Source organism: Psammomys obesus, unplaced genomic scaffold (genome assembly GCF_907164565.1).
Source record: "Psammomys obesus unplaced genomic scaffold, mPsaObe1.curated_primary_1811, whole genome shotgun sequence".
NCBI lineage: Eukaryota > Metazoa > Chordata > Mammalia > Rodentia > Muridae > Psammomys > Psammomys obesus.
Window position 1 is genome coordinate 6,020,428 of NW_026596440.1, and position 13,605 is coordinate 6,034,032.

At 37.9% G+C, this 13,605-nt stretch overlaps 1 protein-coding gene across 7 annotated transcripts in view; it reads right to left on the bottom strand.

Moving 5' to 3' along the window:
• Positions 1-3,463: 3,463 nt before the first annotated feature.
• The window catches only part of LOC129669649 (zinc finger protein 98-like), a 21,381-nt gene continuing 11,239 nt past the window's right edge, over positions 3,464-13,605 (bottom strand). For 5 of the 7 annotated variants that reach the window (XM_055597948.1, XM_055597954.1, XM_055597951.1 and 2 more), the window contains 3 exons: positions 11,827-11,953; positions 10,635-10,730; positions 3,464-7,761 (listed from right to left, as the gene is read on the bottom strand). In XM_055597948.1, the coding sequence (XP_055453923.1) occupies positions 6,566-7,761; positions 10,635-10,730; positions 11,827-11,953 (1,419 nt within the window). In that variant the 3' untranslated portion in view covers positions 3,464-6,565. Of the gene's footprint in view, positions 7,762-10,634; positions 10,731-10,932; positions 10,979-11,826; positions 11,954-13,605 lie in introns of those variants that run through there. The other 2 variants (XM_055597953.1, XM_055597949.1) reach the window with 2 other exon arrangements.

Here is a 13,605-nt window from a genome sequence, read left to right on the forward strand (position 1 = left end):
AAGAAACTGGAACTAGTAAGACACCCTAATTAAGACAAGAAACTGGAACTTTTGCTGGACTACTGTCAGCAAATACACCTTGAGGTCACTACAGACTTGATATCCTACTCAGCCTCTCTGTGTGTGTGTATGTGTGTGTGTGTGTGTGTGTGTGTGTGTGTGTGTGTGTGTGTGGTTTCTGACCTGCCTTTAAGAAAGCAATGTTCCAACCTTACTTGCCTTGGCTTTCCCATGTAACAACTTTTACAACCTAAGCCAATGCATAACTGTAATCTTAAAATACTCTTCTATTCCATTCTCGGAAGTCTGGGATGAGGCTGTCAGCTTCTGGATGAAGAACAGAGCTACCCTGATATCTGAGGCTCCAGTTCTCTCATGAACAGCTAGAGCCCTTATGGGTGAGGCTTCCAGCCTTACCAGGGTGAAGGAAGTGGGTTTTCCTCCTGGGTGTTACAATTAACTCTTTTAAATGAGATTGCCAGTATCAGAGGCCATGGAAATTCCAGAGTTCCAAAAGCCTGTGACAATACAAAAATGTTACAGCTCCTTGGTTAAGCTGCTGTGCTAAGCATGGCAGAGGATGCCGCAGGACACCAGAAACTAGCCAGAAGGCAGGTTGGATGAAACCCAAGGCTGGGAGCTGAATCCAGGCTCAGCAGGTGTTCTTGGCAGCAGTCAACAGCTAGTGGCAGAAGGGCAGCAAACCCCAGAAGTTCAGTGCCCCCAGAATAAATGATCAATCTCTGGTGGCTGTGGCAGAAAGCTGATGGTGCCATGAAGCACCTTTATTTCATGTGAAATCAAGGATTTATAAACCTTGGGCAGTGGAAGAGGTTATGACTTCAACCTCAACAACAGAGCTCCACACATTCCCTTGATCCAGAGAGCTATGCGTGCGTTGTCATAATGATTTGCTGAAAACAGCAAATAGATTGAAAACAACGCTTTAAAACAAATCACCATAAATGCTGGAGACAGCATGTGGATAGATATTGCTTGATAGCATCTGTTTGTTAGATGTGTCAGTTGACTCAATTGGAGTCAATGACTTAATCCCTTGTAAAACTTTGTTAAACATTTCTATAAAGGACCCTTTTCCTTATGTGATGTTTTCTGTGCTGTTCAATAAAAGGGAAAGAAGACACAGTGAATAGACAAGAGACCATTTAAGCAAGCACAGTTGCAGATCCATATAACAAATAGACAAAAAACGATGGAAAACACAGGTCCAGAAAAATAGAATTAAAATTTGGGCTCTCCTCCTCTCTGGAAATTCTCCACTCCACTCCCAGCAGCACTGACAAAGCACCCACTGACCTGAACCCACCTTCCTTCCAGCTGGGCCTGTCCCTCACCAGACCTGCCTCCTAGCCCACTGGGCCAAGCCTCACCAGGCCCGTGATTCAGCTGCATGGGCTTTTATCTGCACCCGTCATTAATACAGTGGCTTTACTGACGACGGGCTATAACACTTCCGTTTTGTCTGATCCTTGCAATTTCATTTTAAAAGAGCTAATTGTAACAGCTGGTGGAAAACTCGCTTCCACCTCTTCCAGTGAGACTGGAAGCCTTGACTAGTACATGGGCCTTGCCCTAAAGCACTCTAGCCATTCCTGAGAGAAACAGAACCTGGAGCCCCTCTATTCTGCATCCAGAAGCTCTCCCAGACTACCACCGGATGAAGAATGGCACCCCAGCATCTGGATCCTGGAGTCTTCACTGGTAAAAGTCAAATGACTGGGATTTTGTGTTTTCAGTAACAATACACTTTGTACAAAAATTGACTAAAATCGATCAAAGACCTTAATACAAAAACTGAAATTTCATATAAAACAGGGAATATTCAAGATATTTGAACTTTCTGAACAGAACATTAATAGCATAGGAACTAGCCCCAAGTATCACCTGGCAGGACTACATTGTATTAAAGTTTCTTCAGAGCAAAGGAAGTCAACAGAGCACAGAAACAGCCCATACATGGTAATGTATTATAAACGTAACTCTTACATTGTAAGAAATTGAAACTTTTTCTGAACAGCACAGCTAGAGTTACTAAAACAACTAAAGGTCACTTAAGACTGCTATTCTAGTGTGTATTCAGCTTGTGTTGGTTTGAATAGGTTTGGCCCCTATAGACTCAAGTCTTTGAATGCTTGGCCATTGGGAGTGACACTATTAGGAAGAATGACCTTGTTTGAGGCAGTGAGTCACCATGAAGGCTCTGCCCATTGTGGAAACGGAGCCTATTCCCGGTTGCCTGCAGAAAACAGTCTCCTGCTGTCTGCTCATTATGATATAGAACTCTGAGAATTCTTGGCTCCTCCAGCACCAGGTCTGCCTGCATGCTGTCACACTTCCCACCATGATGACAATGGACCTCTGAAACTGTTAAGCCAGCCCCAAGAGTTGCCTTGGTCTTCGCGTCTCTGAGACAAGCTTGTTTCCTTAACTTGCCTTTAAGAGTACAATGTAACTTTGGGACTGGCTGTGAAGTCCTTCTTGGTGGCCTAGCAGGACTGCTCCTCCCTTGGGGGTTGGGGAGGTCAAAGAGACTGCCATTGAGTTCCTGTCAGAAATAGTCCCTGTTCCCGTTACTATGGGAAACCAATTGGTTACTGAGTTACCACGGGCTACATTGGAGCAGAGGTTCTAGGTTATATCCATACATGGTCCTTGGTGGAGTGTCAGTCTCAGAAAAGACCCCTGTGCCCAGATATATTTGGTCCTTGTGGAGCTCCTATCCTTTCCACGTCTTAACAGGGTCAGATGAAAGGGGAGGAGGTCCTCCCGAAGCAGTGGACTTGGAAAGGGGCAAGGAAGAGATGAAGGAGGGAGGGTGGGATTGGGAGGGAATGAGGGAGCGGGATATAGCTGGGATACAAAGTTTAAAAAAAAAAAAAGAGTGCAATGTAACAACCAACCTTACTTGTCTTGGGTAGACTTTTACAACCTAAAATAATACATAGTTGTAATCTTAAATTATGTAGCTTCTATGCCTTTGACCCAAGAGTAATCCATGTGTTTGCGTGTGTTATAATTTGAAGACATAAAATTAGAGGTTGCAAGTAATCTTGTATCATGTTGAACACAACGTACAGATATTGCTTGATAAACAATGATGTTCATAGTTTATCTGGGTCAGTTGGAGTCAGTGACATAATCCTTTGGACAAGTGTGTTAAAGATTTCTGTAAAGTATTCCTCATTCCACTCCCCATGTGCTTCCTTCTGTGCTGTTTAATAAATGCTGAACAAAGCCCTTTGTTAGGGACATACGGACATATCCAATAGCCTCATATATAGACACAGATTCACAAGGGAGCTTTCGGGTAGGCACAGACTCATAAAACAAAGAGAATAAGAGAGAGGGAATGTGAAACAGATAATTCAAATCTGGGCATGTTCTTGGTTAAATGACACCAATGGGAAGTGCTCTGATTTCTTTCCTCAATGAGACACATAGCTGGTGAGTCAGAGTTTATTATTAATCTTTTCAAACTGACCATACCCACACAATGGTACAAAGTCTTCATGGGCTGTATTTTAGACCAGGGGCTAATACCCAGAATTGGCAAAATATTGCAGAAATTAAATGCAAAAGAAAGAAAACTCTGAACAAATGGTCTAATGAATTGAGTAGACAGCTTAAAAATATAAATGGCCAATAACTATTTAATAGTGTTCAATATCCTTTAGCCATCAGGGAAATGCAAATTAAAACTCCTTTGATATGCTACTTCACCCAAGGCAAAATAGTTATCCTGAAGAAAACTGACAAATTTTAGAGATTTGATGAAAGAACTGCCCTTATTTTATGCTGCTTTGTGTACAAATTAATATAGCCATTATAGAAATCACTTTGGAGGTTTCTCAAAACATGAAAAAATAGAACTACCATATAGCCCAGCTACTCTACTCCTGGATGTATACCCAGAGAAATCCTTACCCTATCACAAAGATATTTGTATTCTTATGTTCACTATTGCTTTAGTAATACAGAAAAAAAAAAAAAAAAAAAAAGAACCATCCAGTTTTCCACCAACAAATAACTGGATAATGAAAATCTGGTAAATAAGATAGAATTTTGTTTAGCTCTAAAGGAAAAAAAATGAAGTAACAAATTTCCACAAATGGATGTCTTAAACTGCATATCAATATCAATAACATATCAATAATATCAATCTCACAAAGAAAAAAACTGGTTTCCCCAATATATTTACCCTAGTTTATACTGTATCTATGTAAGCACATGTCAAGTGTTGCTATAGAACAGCGCGCAGAGAAGAGCACAAGAGACTAATATCAGGTGGTGAGAAGGGCCAGAATACATGAATGAGAGAGGGCATAAACTGTTCTTCTAGATCTGTTACGGACTCTGTGTGCGTAACGGATATATGTATTTAAAAAATAATGAAATCCAAAGTTAAGCTCCATGACTTCAGAAGACTTGAGTCTGGGCAAGTACTTGTTTGAGTGACTGTGTTAATCTGGGTGCACTTTTTTTTTTTTAACCTTTCTTTATATATTTTTTTTAATTTTATTTTTTATTTTATGTGAATTGGTGGTTTGTCTGCATGGATGTCTGTGTGAAGGTGTCAGATCTTAGCATTACAGACAGTAGTGAGCTGTCACGTGAGTACTAAGACTTGAACCCAGGTCCTCTGGAAGAGAAGTCGTTGCTCTTAAACACTGAGTCATCTTTCCAGCACCTAGATGCCTGGTTTTTTACTTCTAAAATTATTTAGAAACAAATGATTTTTATTTTTAAAACTTCCAGGCTTTTTTTTTTTTTTTTTTGAGAGAGAGAGATAGAAAACATGAAGTTGTATAGGTAAGGAGGGACTATTTCAGAGGTACTGGGAAGGAAAAAGAATATGAAAGAAAAGAACAAAAATTTTCTAAGTAATTTTTTAAAATTGAAAAATGAAACATGGCAAATGGAACAGTAACTTCCTAAAATTACTTGGTGTAAGAATGACAAGTTATTTCATTCCTCTTCAGCAATACAGAATTAAAACCTACTATCTGTATCCTTGAGTAAAGAGAATACCTTAATACATATTTGTATTTGACAGAATAATATGTCATTCAATATATAACAATGACAATACATTAAGAAACACTCACCTAAATTTCATAATATGTATTTCAAAATCTAACATATGGTCTCTGGAAAAAATAACTCTCTAGAACCAGCTTTGTTCTGTTGATCATTTGAGATCTGTGCTTCATTCAGTTTTGAAAAGTGAGGCTATACAGTAAATTCGGTTTCATAAAATATTGATATCTGCAAGATTCTGATATCCTTGATAGTTCTTTCCATTATATCAAATAACAATGCCCTGTAAATTATAAGAATCATTCAAGTTTTTGTGACATTACATATATTCATTGGATGTGTCTCTTATAATAATTTCCTTATATTTAGTAAGATCTGAGTATGCACAAAGGCTTGGTTATGTTTTTTATTTACATGTCTTGTAGTGTAAATACTTTTATTTTCCAAGGTATAAATATTAGACTAAATTCCACCAAAGACATTACATGTATGAAGTTACTACCTAATATGACTTCATTGAAAGCTAAGGAAGATCAAGCTTCAGTTAGAGGTCATATGCCATTATTCACATTTGCAAGGCTTCTCACCAATAAAAAAATCTCTGACACGTAATTTAATTTGTAGGGTTTCTCTTAAGTGTAGAGGAATTTTAATTCAGAACATGGCTGCTCTGGCAAGAGATCACATTCAAAGACCTTCTAGGTCTGTGTGATGGGCCTGGAATACAAACATGCCTTTAATCCCAGGAAACAGAGGCAAGCAGATCTCTGAGTTCAAGGCCACCCTGGTTTAGAGCAAGCATGAGGTACAGAAAAGCTTAGGTCCAGGAGTGGTCCAGGTTCTTTAATCCCAAACAATGAAGTTAGTTTGTGGAAGGAAGCACTCATGTTTGAAAATGATGTTTAATTGAGTGGTAGAGAAAGTGACAAATCAGAGAATATTTGACAGAATAGGACACACCTAATTCTCAGAAGAACAGACAGGAAAGGGAAGCTATTTAAGGGGCAATGCATAGAGAAACAGGAGGCAGTTTTTACTGGAGACAAGATTCAGATAAACAACACAGGTGAAGAAGGAATGAGCCAGAGAATGAGAAGGAGCCAGAAGATTAGAAAAGATTGTTGGAATTAGTTTGAGGCCACGCAGAGCAATTCAGGGGCCAAGAAAAAAAAAAACAGATTGAATAAGTCAGCTAGAAAAGGAGTTTGAGCCAGAAGAGCTGAGTTGAACCTGCCAGCCCAGAGCTCAGTAAGAACAAGAAAGGGTAAGCTTATTCAGCAGTAAGTCTCAAGAGGCTGAAAACATTCTAGGCCTAGGTTACATTGTACAGAGGCTAGAAGCTTCCAGGACTAGGCCTAGGTTAGAAGACAGAGGCAGTGAGCCTCTCAGACAACAACTGAAACAGGTGAATAAAAGTTCCTTTTACACTTATGTATAAAATTTTGAAATTGTAGAAGTGTAAAACTACACTTAAACTGCTTAAACACTTCTACAAAGTGTTTAACATTTATAGGGTTTCTCTACAGTATGTGTGGATTCTTGGGTATTGAGAAAAGGCTCTATAATTATTAAAGGCTTTGCCCGAATCTTCATATTTGTAGAGTTTTACTCTAGTATGAATTCTTTGGTGTTGTTTAAGATTTGAAGAACAGTTAAAGCCCTGGCCACAATTTTCACATTTGTAGGGTTTCTCTCCAGTATGAATTCTTTGGTGTTGACTAAGAGCTGAACAATTACTAAATGCTTTGCCACATTTTCCACACTTGTAGGGTTTCTCTCCAGTATGAATTCTTTGATGTTGAATGAGGGCTGAAAAATTATTAAAGGCTTTGCCACAGTCTTCACATCTGTAGGGTTTCTCTCCAGTATGAATTCTCTGATGATAATTAAGATGTGAAGAAGAATTAAAGGCCTTGCCACATTCTTTGCATTTGTAGGGTTTTTCTCCAGTGTGAATTCTTTGGTGATGAGTAAGGCTTGAACTATTATTAAAGGCTTTCCCACATTCTTTGCACTTGTAGGGTTTTTCTCCAGTGTGAATTCTTTGGTGTTGAATTAGGGCTGAACAATTACTAAAAGCTTTGTCACAGTCTTTACATGTATAGGGTTTTTCTCCAGTGTGAATTCTCTGATGTCGAGTAAGATAAGACACCATGGTAAAGGCTTTACCACATTCTCCACATTTGTAGGGTTTATCTCCAGTATGAAGTATTTGATGATAATTAAGGTATGAAGAACAGTTAAAGGCCTTGCCACATTCTTTGCATTTGTAAAGTTTTTCACCCCTATGAATTCTCTGATGCCTATACAGGTGTGAAGAACAATTAAAAGCCAAACCACATTCTTCACATTTGTAGGGTTTCTCTCCAGTATGAATTCTTTGATGTTGGGTAAGGCTTGAAGACCAGTTAAAAGCTTTGCCACATTCTGTGCATTTATAGGGTTTCTCTCCAGTGTGTATTCTCTGATGCTTATACAGGTGTGAATAACAGTTAAAAGCCTGACCACATTGTTCACATTTGTAGGGTTTCTCTCCAGTATGAATTCTTTGATGGGGGGTAAGGCTTGAAGAACAGCTAAAAGCTTTGCCACACTGTTCACATTTGTAGGGTTTCTCTCCAGTATGACTTCTCTGGTGTTGAATAAGGAGTGAGTTCCGAACAAAGGCCTTGTCACATTCTTTACATTTATAGGGTTTTGTTCCTGTTGAATAAATGATGTGGTATCAATAAAAATGATAATATTTTTATTTATAATGCTTATCGTTAACATAGGCATTTTTATATTTGTATATAAAATTTACCCTCACATCAACCAGAAAATATAGACATATTTCTATACTCCAAATTATTGCAGCATTACTCAGAAGAAACACCGCAGGCAGAAATAACCTAAACATTACACTGAAATGATGGCAATATGGAATATACAAATAATGGACTACTATTCAATCTTTAAAAGGTAATCATATTATTATCTACCACAAGGACAACTCTTAAAAGTTGCTACGATAACTGGAATAAAACACAAGGATATGTTATATGTCCTGAATTACATGAAGATTCTATTTTAATAAAACTAAAACTTACAGTAGAATGTTGAATAAAATAGATTGCATGAAGACAAAAGTACATGATTTCATAAGTATAAAGTTAGTTTCAAAAACAAAAACATTTTCTAAAAATATATTGCATAACAATTTGAATACTTAACTCTATTGAAGAGCATATTCAAAGTATTTAAGATACTTATTTTATACAATTGAAAATAAAATTTATAAATTTAAAATTATCTGTGAATCAAATCTATTCATAAATAGATGATAAAATCAGCACAATTTCTACAAATATTCATTTGGCATACTAACTACTGACTATAGTATGAAAACCTGGCTCAAATGACAACACATGCTGGAGAGGTTGTGGAGAAAGAAGAACCCTCCTCCATATCTGGTGGGAATGTAAACTGGTACAACCACTTTGGAAATCAATCTGGTGCTTTCTCAGACAATTAGGAATAGTTCTTCCTTAAGACTCAGCTATACCAATCCTAGGCATATATCCAAAAGTTGCTCAAGTACACAAAAGGACATTTGCTCAACCATGTTTGTAGCAGCTTTATTTGTAATAGCCAGAACCTGGAAACAACCCAGATGTCCATCAATGAAGGAATGGATACAGAAATTGTTATATTTTTACACAATGGAATACTACTCAGCAATCAAAAAGGAGGAAATCATGAAATTTGCAGGCAAATGGTGGGATCTAGAAAAGATCATTCTGAGTGAGGAATCCTAGAAGGAGAAAGACACACATGGTATATACTCACTTATATAGACCTATAAGATATGATAAACATAATGAAATCTATACACCTAAAGAAGATAAACAAGAAAGAAGACCCGGGGTAAGATGATCAATCCTCACTTAGAAAGACAAATGGGGTGGGCATTGGACGTAGGAGAAAACAAGTAACAGGACAGGAGCCTACCACAGAGGGCCTCTGAAAGACTTTACCTAGCAGTGTATCAAAGCAGATACTAAGACTCATAACCAAACCTTCGGCAGAGTGTAGGGAATCATGAAAGAAGGGGGAGTTAGTATGACATGGAGAGGATAGGAGTTCCACAAGAACCAAATATATCTGGGCACAGGGGTCTTTTCTGAGACTGATACTCCAACCAAGGACCATGTATGGATATAACCTAGAACCTCTGCTTGGATGTAGCCCATGGTAGCTCAGTAACCTAGTAAGGGGAACAGGGACTATTTCTGACAGGAACTCAATGGCAGGCTCTTTGACCTCCCCCCCCCCCCCGAGGGGAGAAGCAGTCCTGTTAGGCCACAGAGGAAGACTTTGCAGCCAGTCCTGAAGATACCTGATAAAACAGGGTCAGATGAAAGGGGAGGAGGTCCTCCCCTATCAGTGGACTTGGAAAGGGGCAGGGAGGAGATGAGGTAGGGAGGGTAGGATTGGAGGGAATAAGGGAGTGAGACACAGCTGGGATGCAGAGTTAATAAAATGTAACTAATAATAAAAATAAAAAATTAAATTAAAAATGGAAACCTGAAAACAGGTAAATAAAAACTAAATTAAAATATAGATGTAGTTAATAGATATTTTATTGTCTTACATTGTCTTAACTACCATCTAAGCACTATATATTGAAACACATTATCAACTTATTTGTGAGAAACTAGACTAGAAAAACAAATCCACAGAAAATGGAATTCCAAATAGGACAAGGAGAATCTTGAACCCAGAAAATCCTCAAAGAATGAATAATGAATTACCAAAATCAGGACTAAAAAACAAATACATTTTTAAATCATTGACATTCAGAGTTTTAAAAATCATTAAAAATACACTCACAGAGAGCTCTGAGCTGACAATTTTAATCAGTGGGCATATAGATAAAACTAGAGACTCTCACTTGTGGCTACTGTATTATAATGGTTTGACACAAGAGGTCTTTAGACACAAGTATAAATTGTCTGAGGTTTACACAGCAATGAAACATCTATCATGATAGGCAAAAGGAATTACTTTGATAGTATGGATATGTGCACAGATTACTGGAGAGGAAGAACAAGACTCAGCGGACTTAAAAGTATGATACAGGGCTGGAGAGATGGTTCAGAAGATAAAAACACTGTCTGTTCTTGCAAAAGTCCCGAGTTCAATTCCTAGCAACCACATGGTGGCTCACAAGCATCTGTAACGAGATCTGGTGCCCTCTTCTGGTGCATACGCATACATGCAGGCAGAATGCTGTATAAATAATAAATCATAAAAAACAAACTAAAAAGTCAGTGGTGGAGTTGTTACCTAACATTTATGAGGCTGCAGGTTCAATCCTTGGCACCACACACACACAAAAATCCAATACTCATTTAAAAAAAAAAATACGATAGCCATCCTCATGAGATGTCTTGTTTGATAGTAAGAGAAACAAATGGAGACTCCTACAAATTATTTCCATGAAATAGCTTATCAATACCCATTTTAAAAGTCTGGCACTCTGTTGGATTTTGGTCCTCCCCTCTATCTCCTCTTGTTCCGACATTCCCACACACCTGGGTAGACGGCCACTGTTGCTTGTTGTTTCACATTCCAGGGTTGTTTTCTTTGCTCCAGAAATGTGATCAGACATGGCTTAGAGAAGGCAAGACCTGTTGGTATAAAAAGGGAACATGATGCTTTATTTTGGTGTCTGGAAAACCAGTATTTCTATCCTAGTATGAAGCCTATAAGGAAAAGAGGGCATAATGAAAGCTTGCAGGAAGAAAAAAAACAAAAACCAAACACTTCTCTAAATGTCTCCTGATAAACAGACTATGTAAGAAAAGTTAAAGGGTATACCATTTTACTTACAGATGTGTGTGGTATGTCTCATTCAACTGAGTCTGTACAATTACCACTAGAGAAAAGAATTCATAATTCAAAACAAAAGAGGTTAAAAATAAAATAAATGTAATAAAACTTATCTAAACTATTATCACCACCCTTCTATTTTTTCCTTAAAAGCAGAAGTATAAAATTCTTTGATATAAAGCATAAGCTCCCATGAGATTGCTGTGGCATAATCTGGTGCTTTGTATTCTAAAGTTAATTATTTTGCTCCCCGAAGTCTGCTTGCTGTCTTTTACGAGCAGTCACTCATGTATGCCCAAATATTGCTGTGTAACACTTCCTTCAAATAGTCCCTGCTTGACCAATAAAGTACCTACACCTGGGCAGGGCAAAGGAGAGGTGGAGCTAAGGTTTGTGGGCTTGAAGGACAGAAGGATCATGGGAGAGACGGAGAAACAGAGAGATGAAACAGGTAGGAGAGATGAATCATGGAAAGGGAGACAGGTACTAGAGAGAGGAAGGAAGGGGGACTGCCATGAGTTAGCATGGAGAGATTCAAACGGCTAGAGGAGCCTGTTCTGAGGACCGGTATGGCTGGCCAGAAGTAGCCCAGATTGAAAGCATGTGCAAGTGTTTATATTATTTTGGATGGGAAGTAGCCCAGATAGGAAAGATTAAAGCAAATGGCATGGGATGTAGGACTGAGGTCTGTCCAGCTCCAGGTGAAATAAGGCTTATTAAAATCTATCAAGTGTCTGTGTCATTTATTGATTTGGAATCAGGTTAGAAAATAACCATCATAATAATTATATAGTTGACTAGTTAAACCTTAATAATCATTTTATTTTCTATAACATGAGATATTCTACAAATGTTGACAGTGAATTAAGAATTCAGTAGAGTAGCGATCCTCACCCAGAGAAACAAGGTTGCTGTAATTCTCTAACATCACATCACTATACAAATCCCACTGAGCAGGGTCCAGGCATTCACACTCCTCTGGTGAGAAATCAATGGCCACATCTTTGAATGACAACTGCCTCTGAATATAAATAAATTACATAAAGTAAATAATTACCAATCAATAAAGTTATATATTTGCTGTCAGTTCCTAATTTTACCAAAGATGAAAGAACTACAAGTGGTTCTGGTTTAAGAAATATTAATCAACATACTTGATATGCAGTAACATTATCTTATATATTATCTATCTTTAATGACAAATTAGATGAGAGCCACCAAAGCCACGTGAGTATTTTTGTGACATATGTAATTATAAACTGAAGGAATCCACACTATACAGAGTGTGTGCTAAATCTGTATTATACTATATAAATTGCATATCTTTCTCACAGAAAAATATGGTGAATTAGGACACTACACATTTTAAATATATGTATGCAGTTATGAACAGGAAATTAAAATGCATATGCTGAAGCAACAGCTCTGGGGTAAGGTCTGGGTGTCTGAATATGTACAGATCTCAGCAGTGATGTCAATGACTGGTTTGAATAGTCATAAGGTAGAACAATAAAGGAAGAATTCACAGATAAAACTGAATTTCTAGAACTTATATAAGTTACACATTAAAAACAGAACGTACAGCAATAATACTGACACAGCCATATCTAATGGGAACAGTGAACGTTATAAAGCCAGCACAGCTGCTTGACAAAGATCCAGCACAGCTGGGCCAAGTGATGCAATCGCTGTGGTGCAGTCTCCCACTTTTTGGCCTTGCTCTCTACTTGTCACATGCATGGAGGTCTTTTATTATTTGTTCAAGTTGGGGATATTGAATTGATGGAAATTTTCTTATGAATCATTTATGTCTTCTCTCAGGAGTACTGCTTTCTAGGCTTCCCTAGGAATGACCTGACTATGCTACCCCTCCTGCTTTTTAGGGACATATCCTTACCTGGCCCTACTTGAAAGTCTTCCTTACGCCCTAGAGGTTATAACTCAAGTAAATATGGCAGAGACTTCTTTATGAGGCTCGGACTCAAAGATACTCTTGGCACATCTGCTCCTGCACTTACTCAGGAACAGGATAATCAGAACAAAGTAAACTTGAAAACATAAATAATATTTGAGCCACTAGAGAAGTTGGTAGCAGATTAATTTAAGAGCCTCTTTCTACTACTGATGGACTAAGAATGATGTGGATAAATGATAAAAGAATAAAGTATTAAGACCTCCTTTCTTAGAAAAAGTGAACTCATTCAGGGCCACTATGTTGTTGCATGACCAAGGAAGAAAAATACCAAGATTAGATATATAAATAAATTCTACAAATATATAAAATATAAATGCTGTATTATGGCAGAAATTAAATAACTGCAGCAGCTTTGGGCTGACTTTTCCTGGTCCTAATGACAATTAGGACTCTGACTATTAAAAGTTGTTAATACACTGTTTGGGACATGACAATCTGCCCTGGCTAGCTTGAAGATTTTCTTTCTGTCTAGTGCCCTTGAAACTGCAAGAGCTACCAGCCTGAAAACAGGCTGTCATGCTTCGGCAAAATAAGCCCTTGAAACTACAAGATTATTAAAAGTTGGGTTGTGGGGTTGATGAGGGAAGATGACTGTAACAAATAATTCTGTCCTGTCATGGTTTATCAATGATGACTAAACTTCTGACCAAGTGAAAGTTAAAACACCTGTCCAGGAACAAAATGATATGATCTACGTT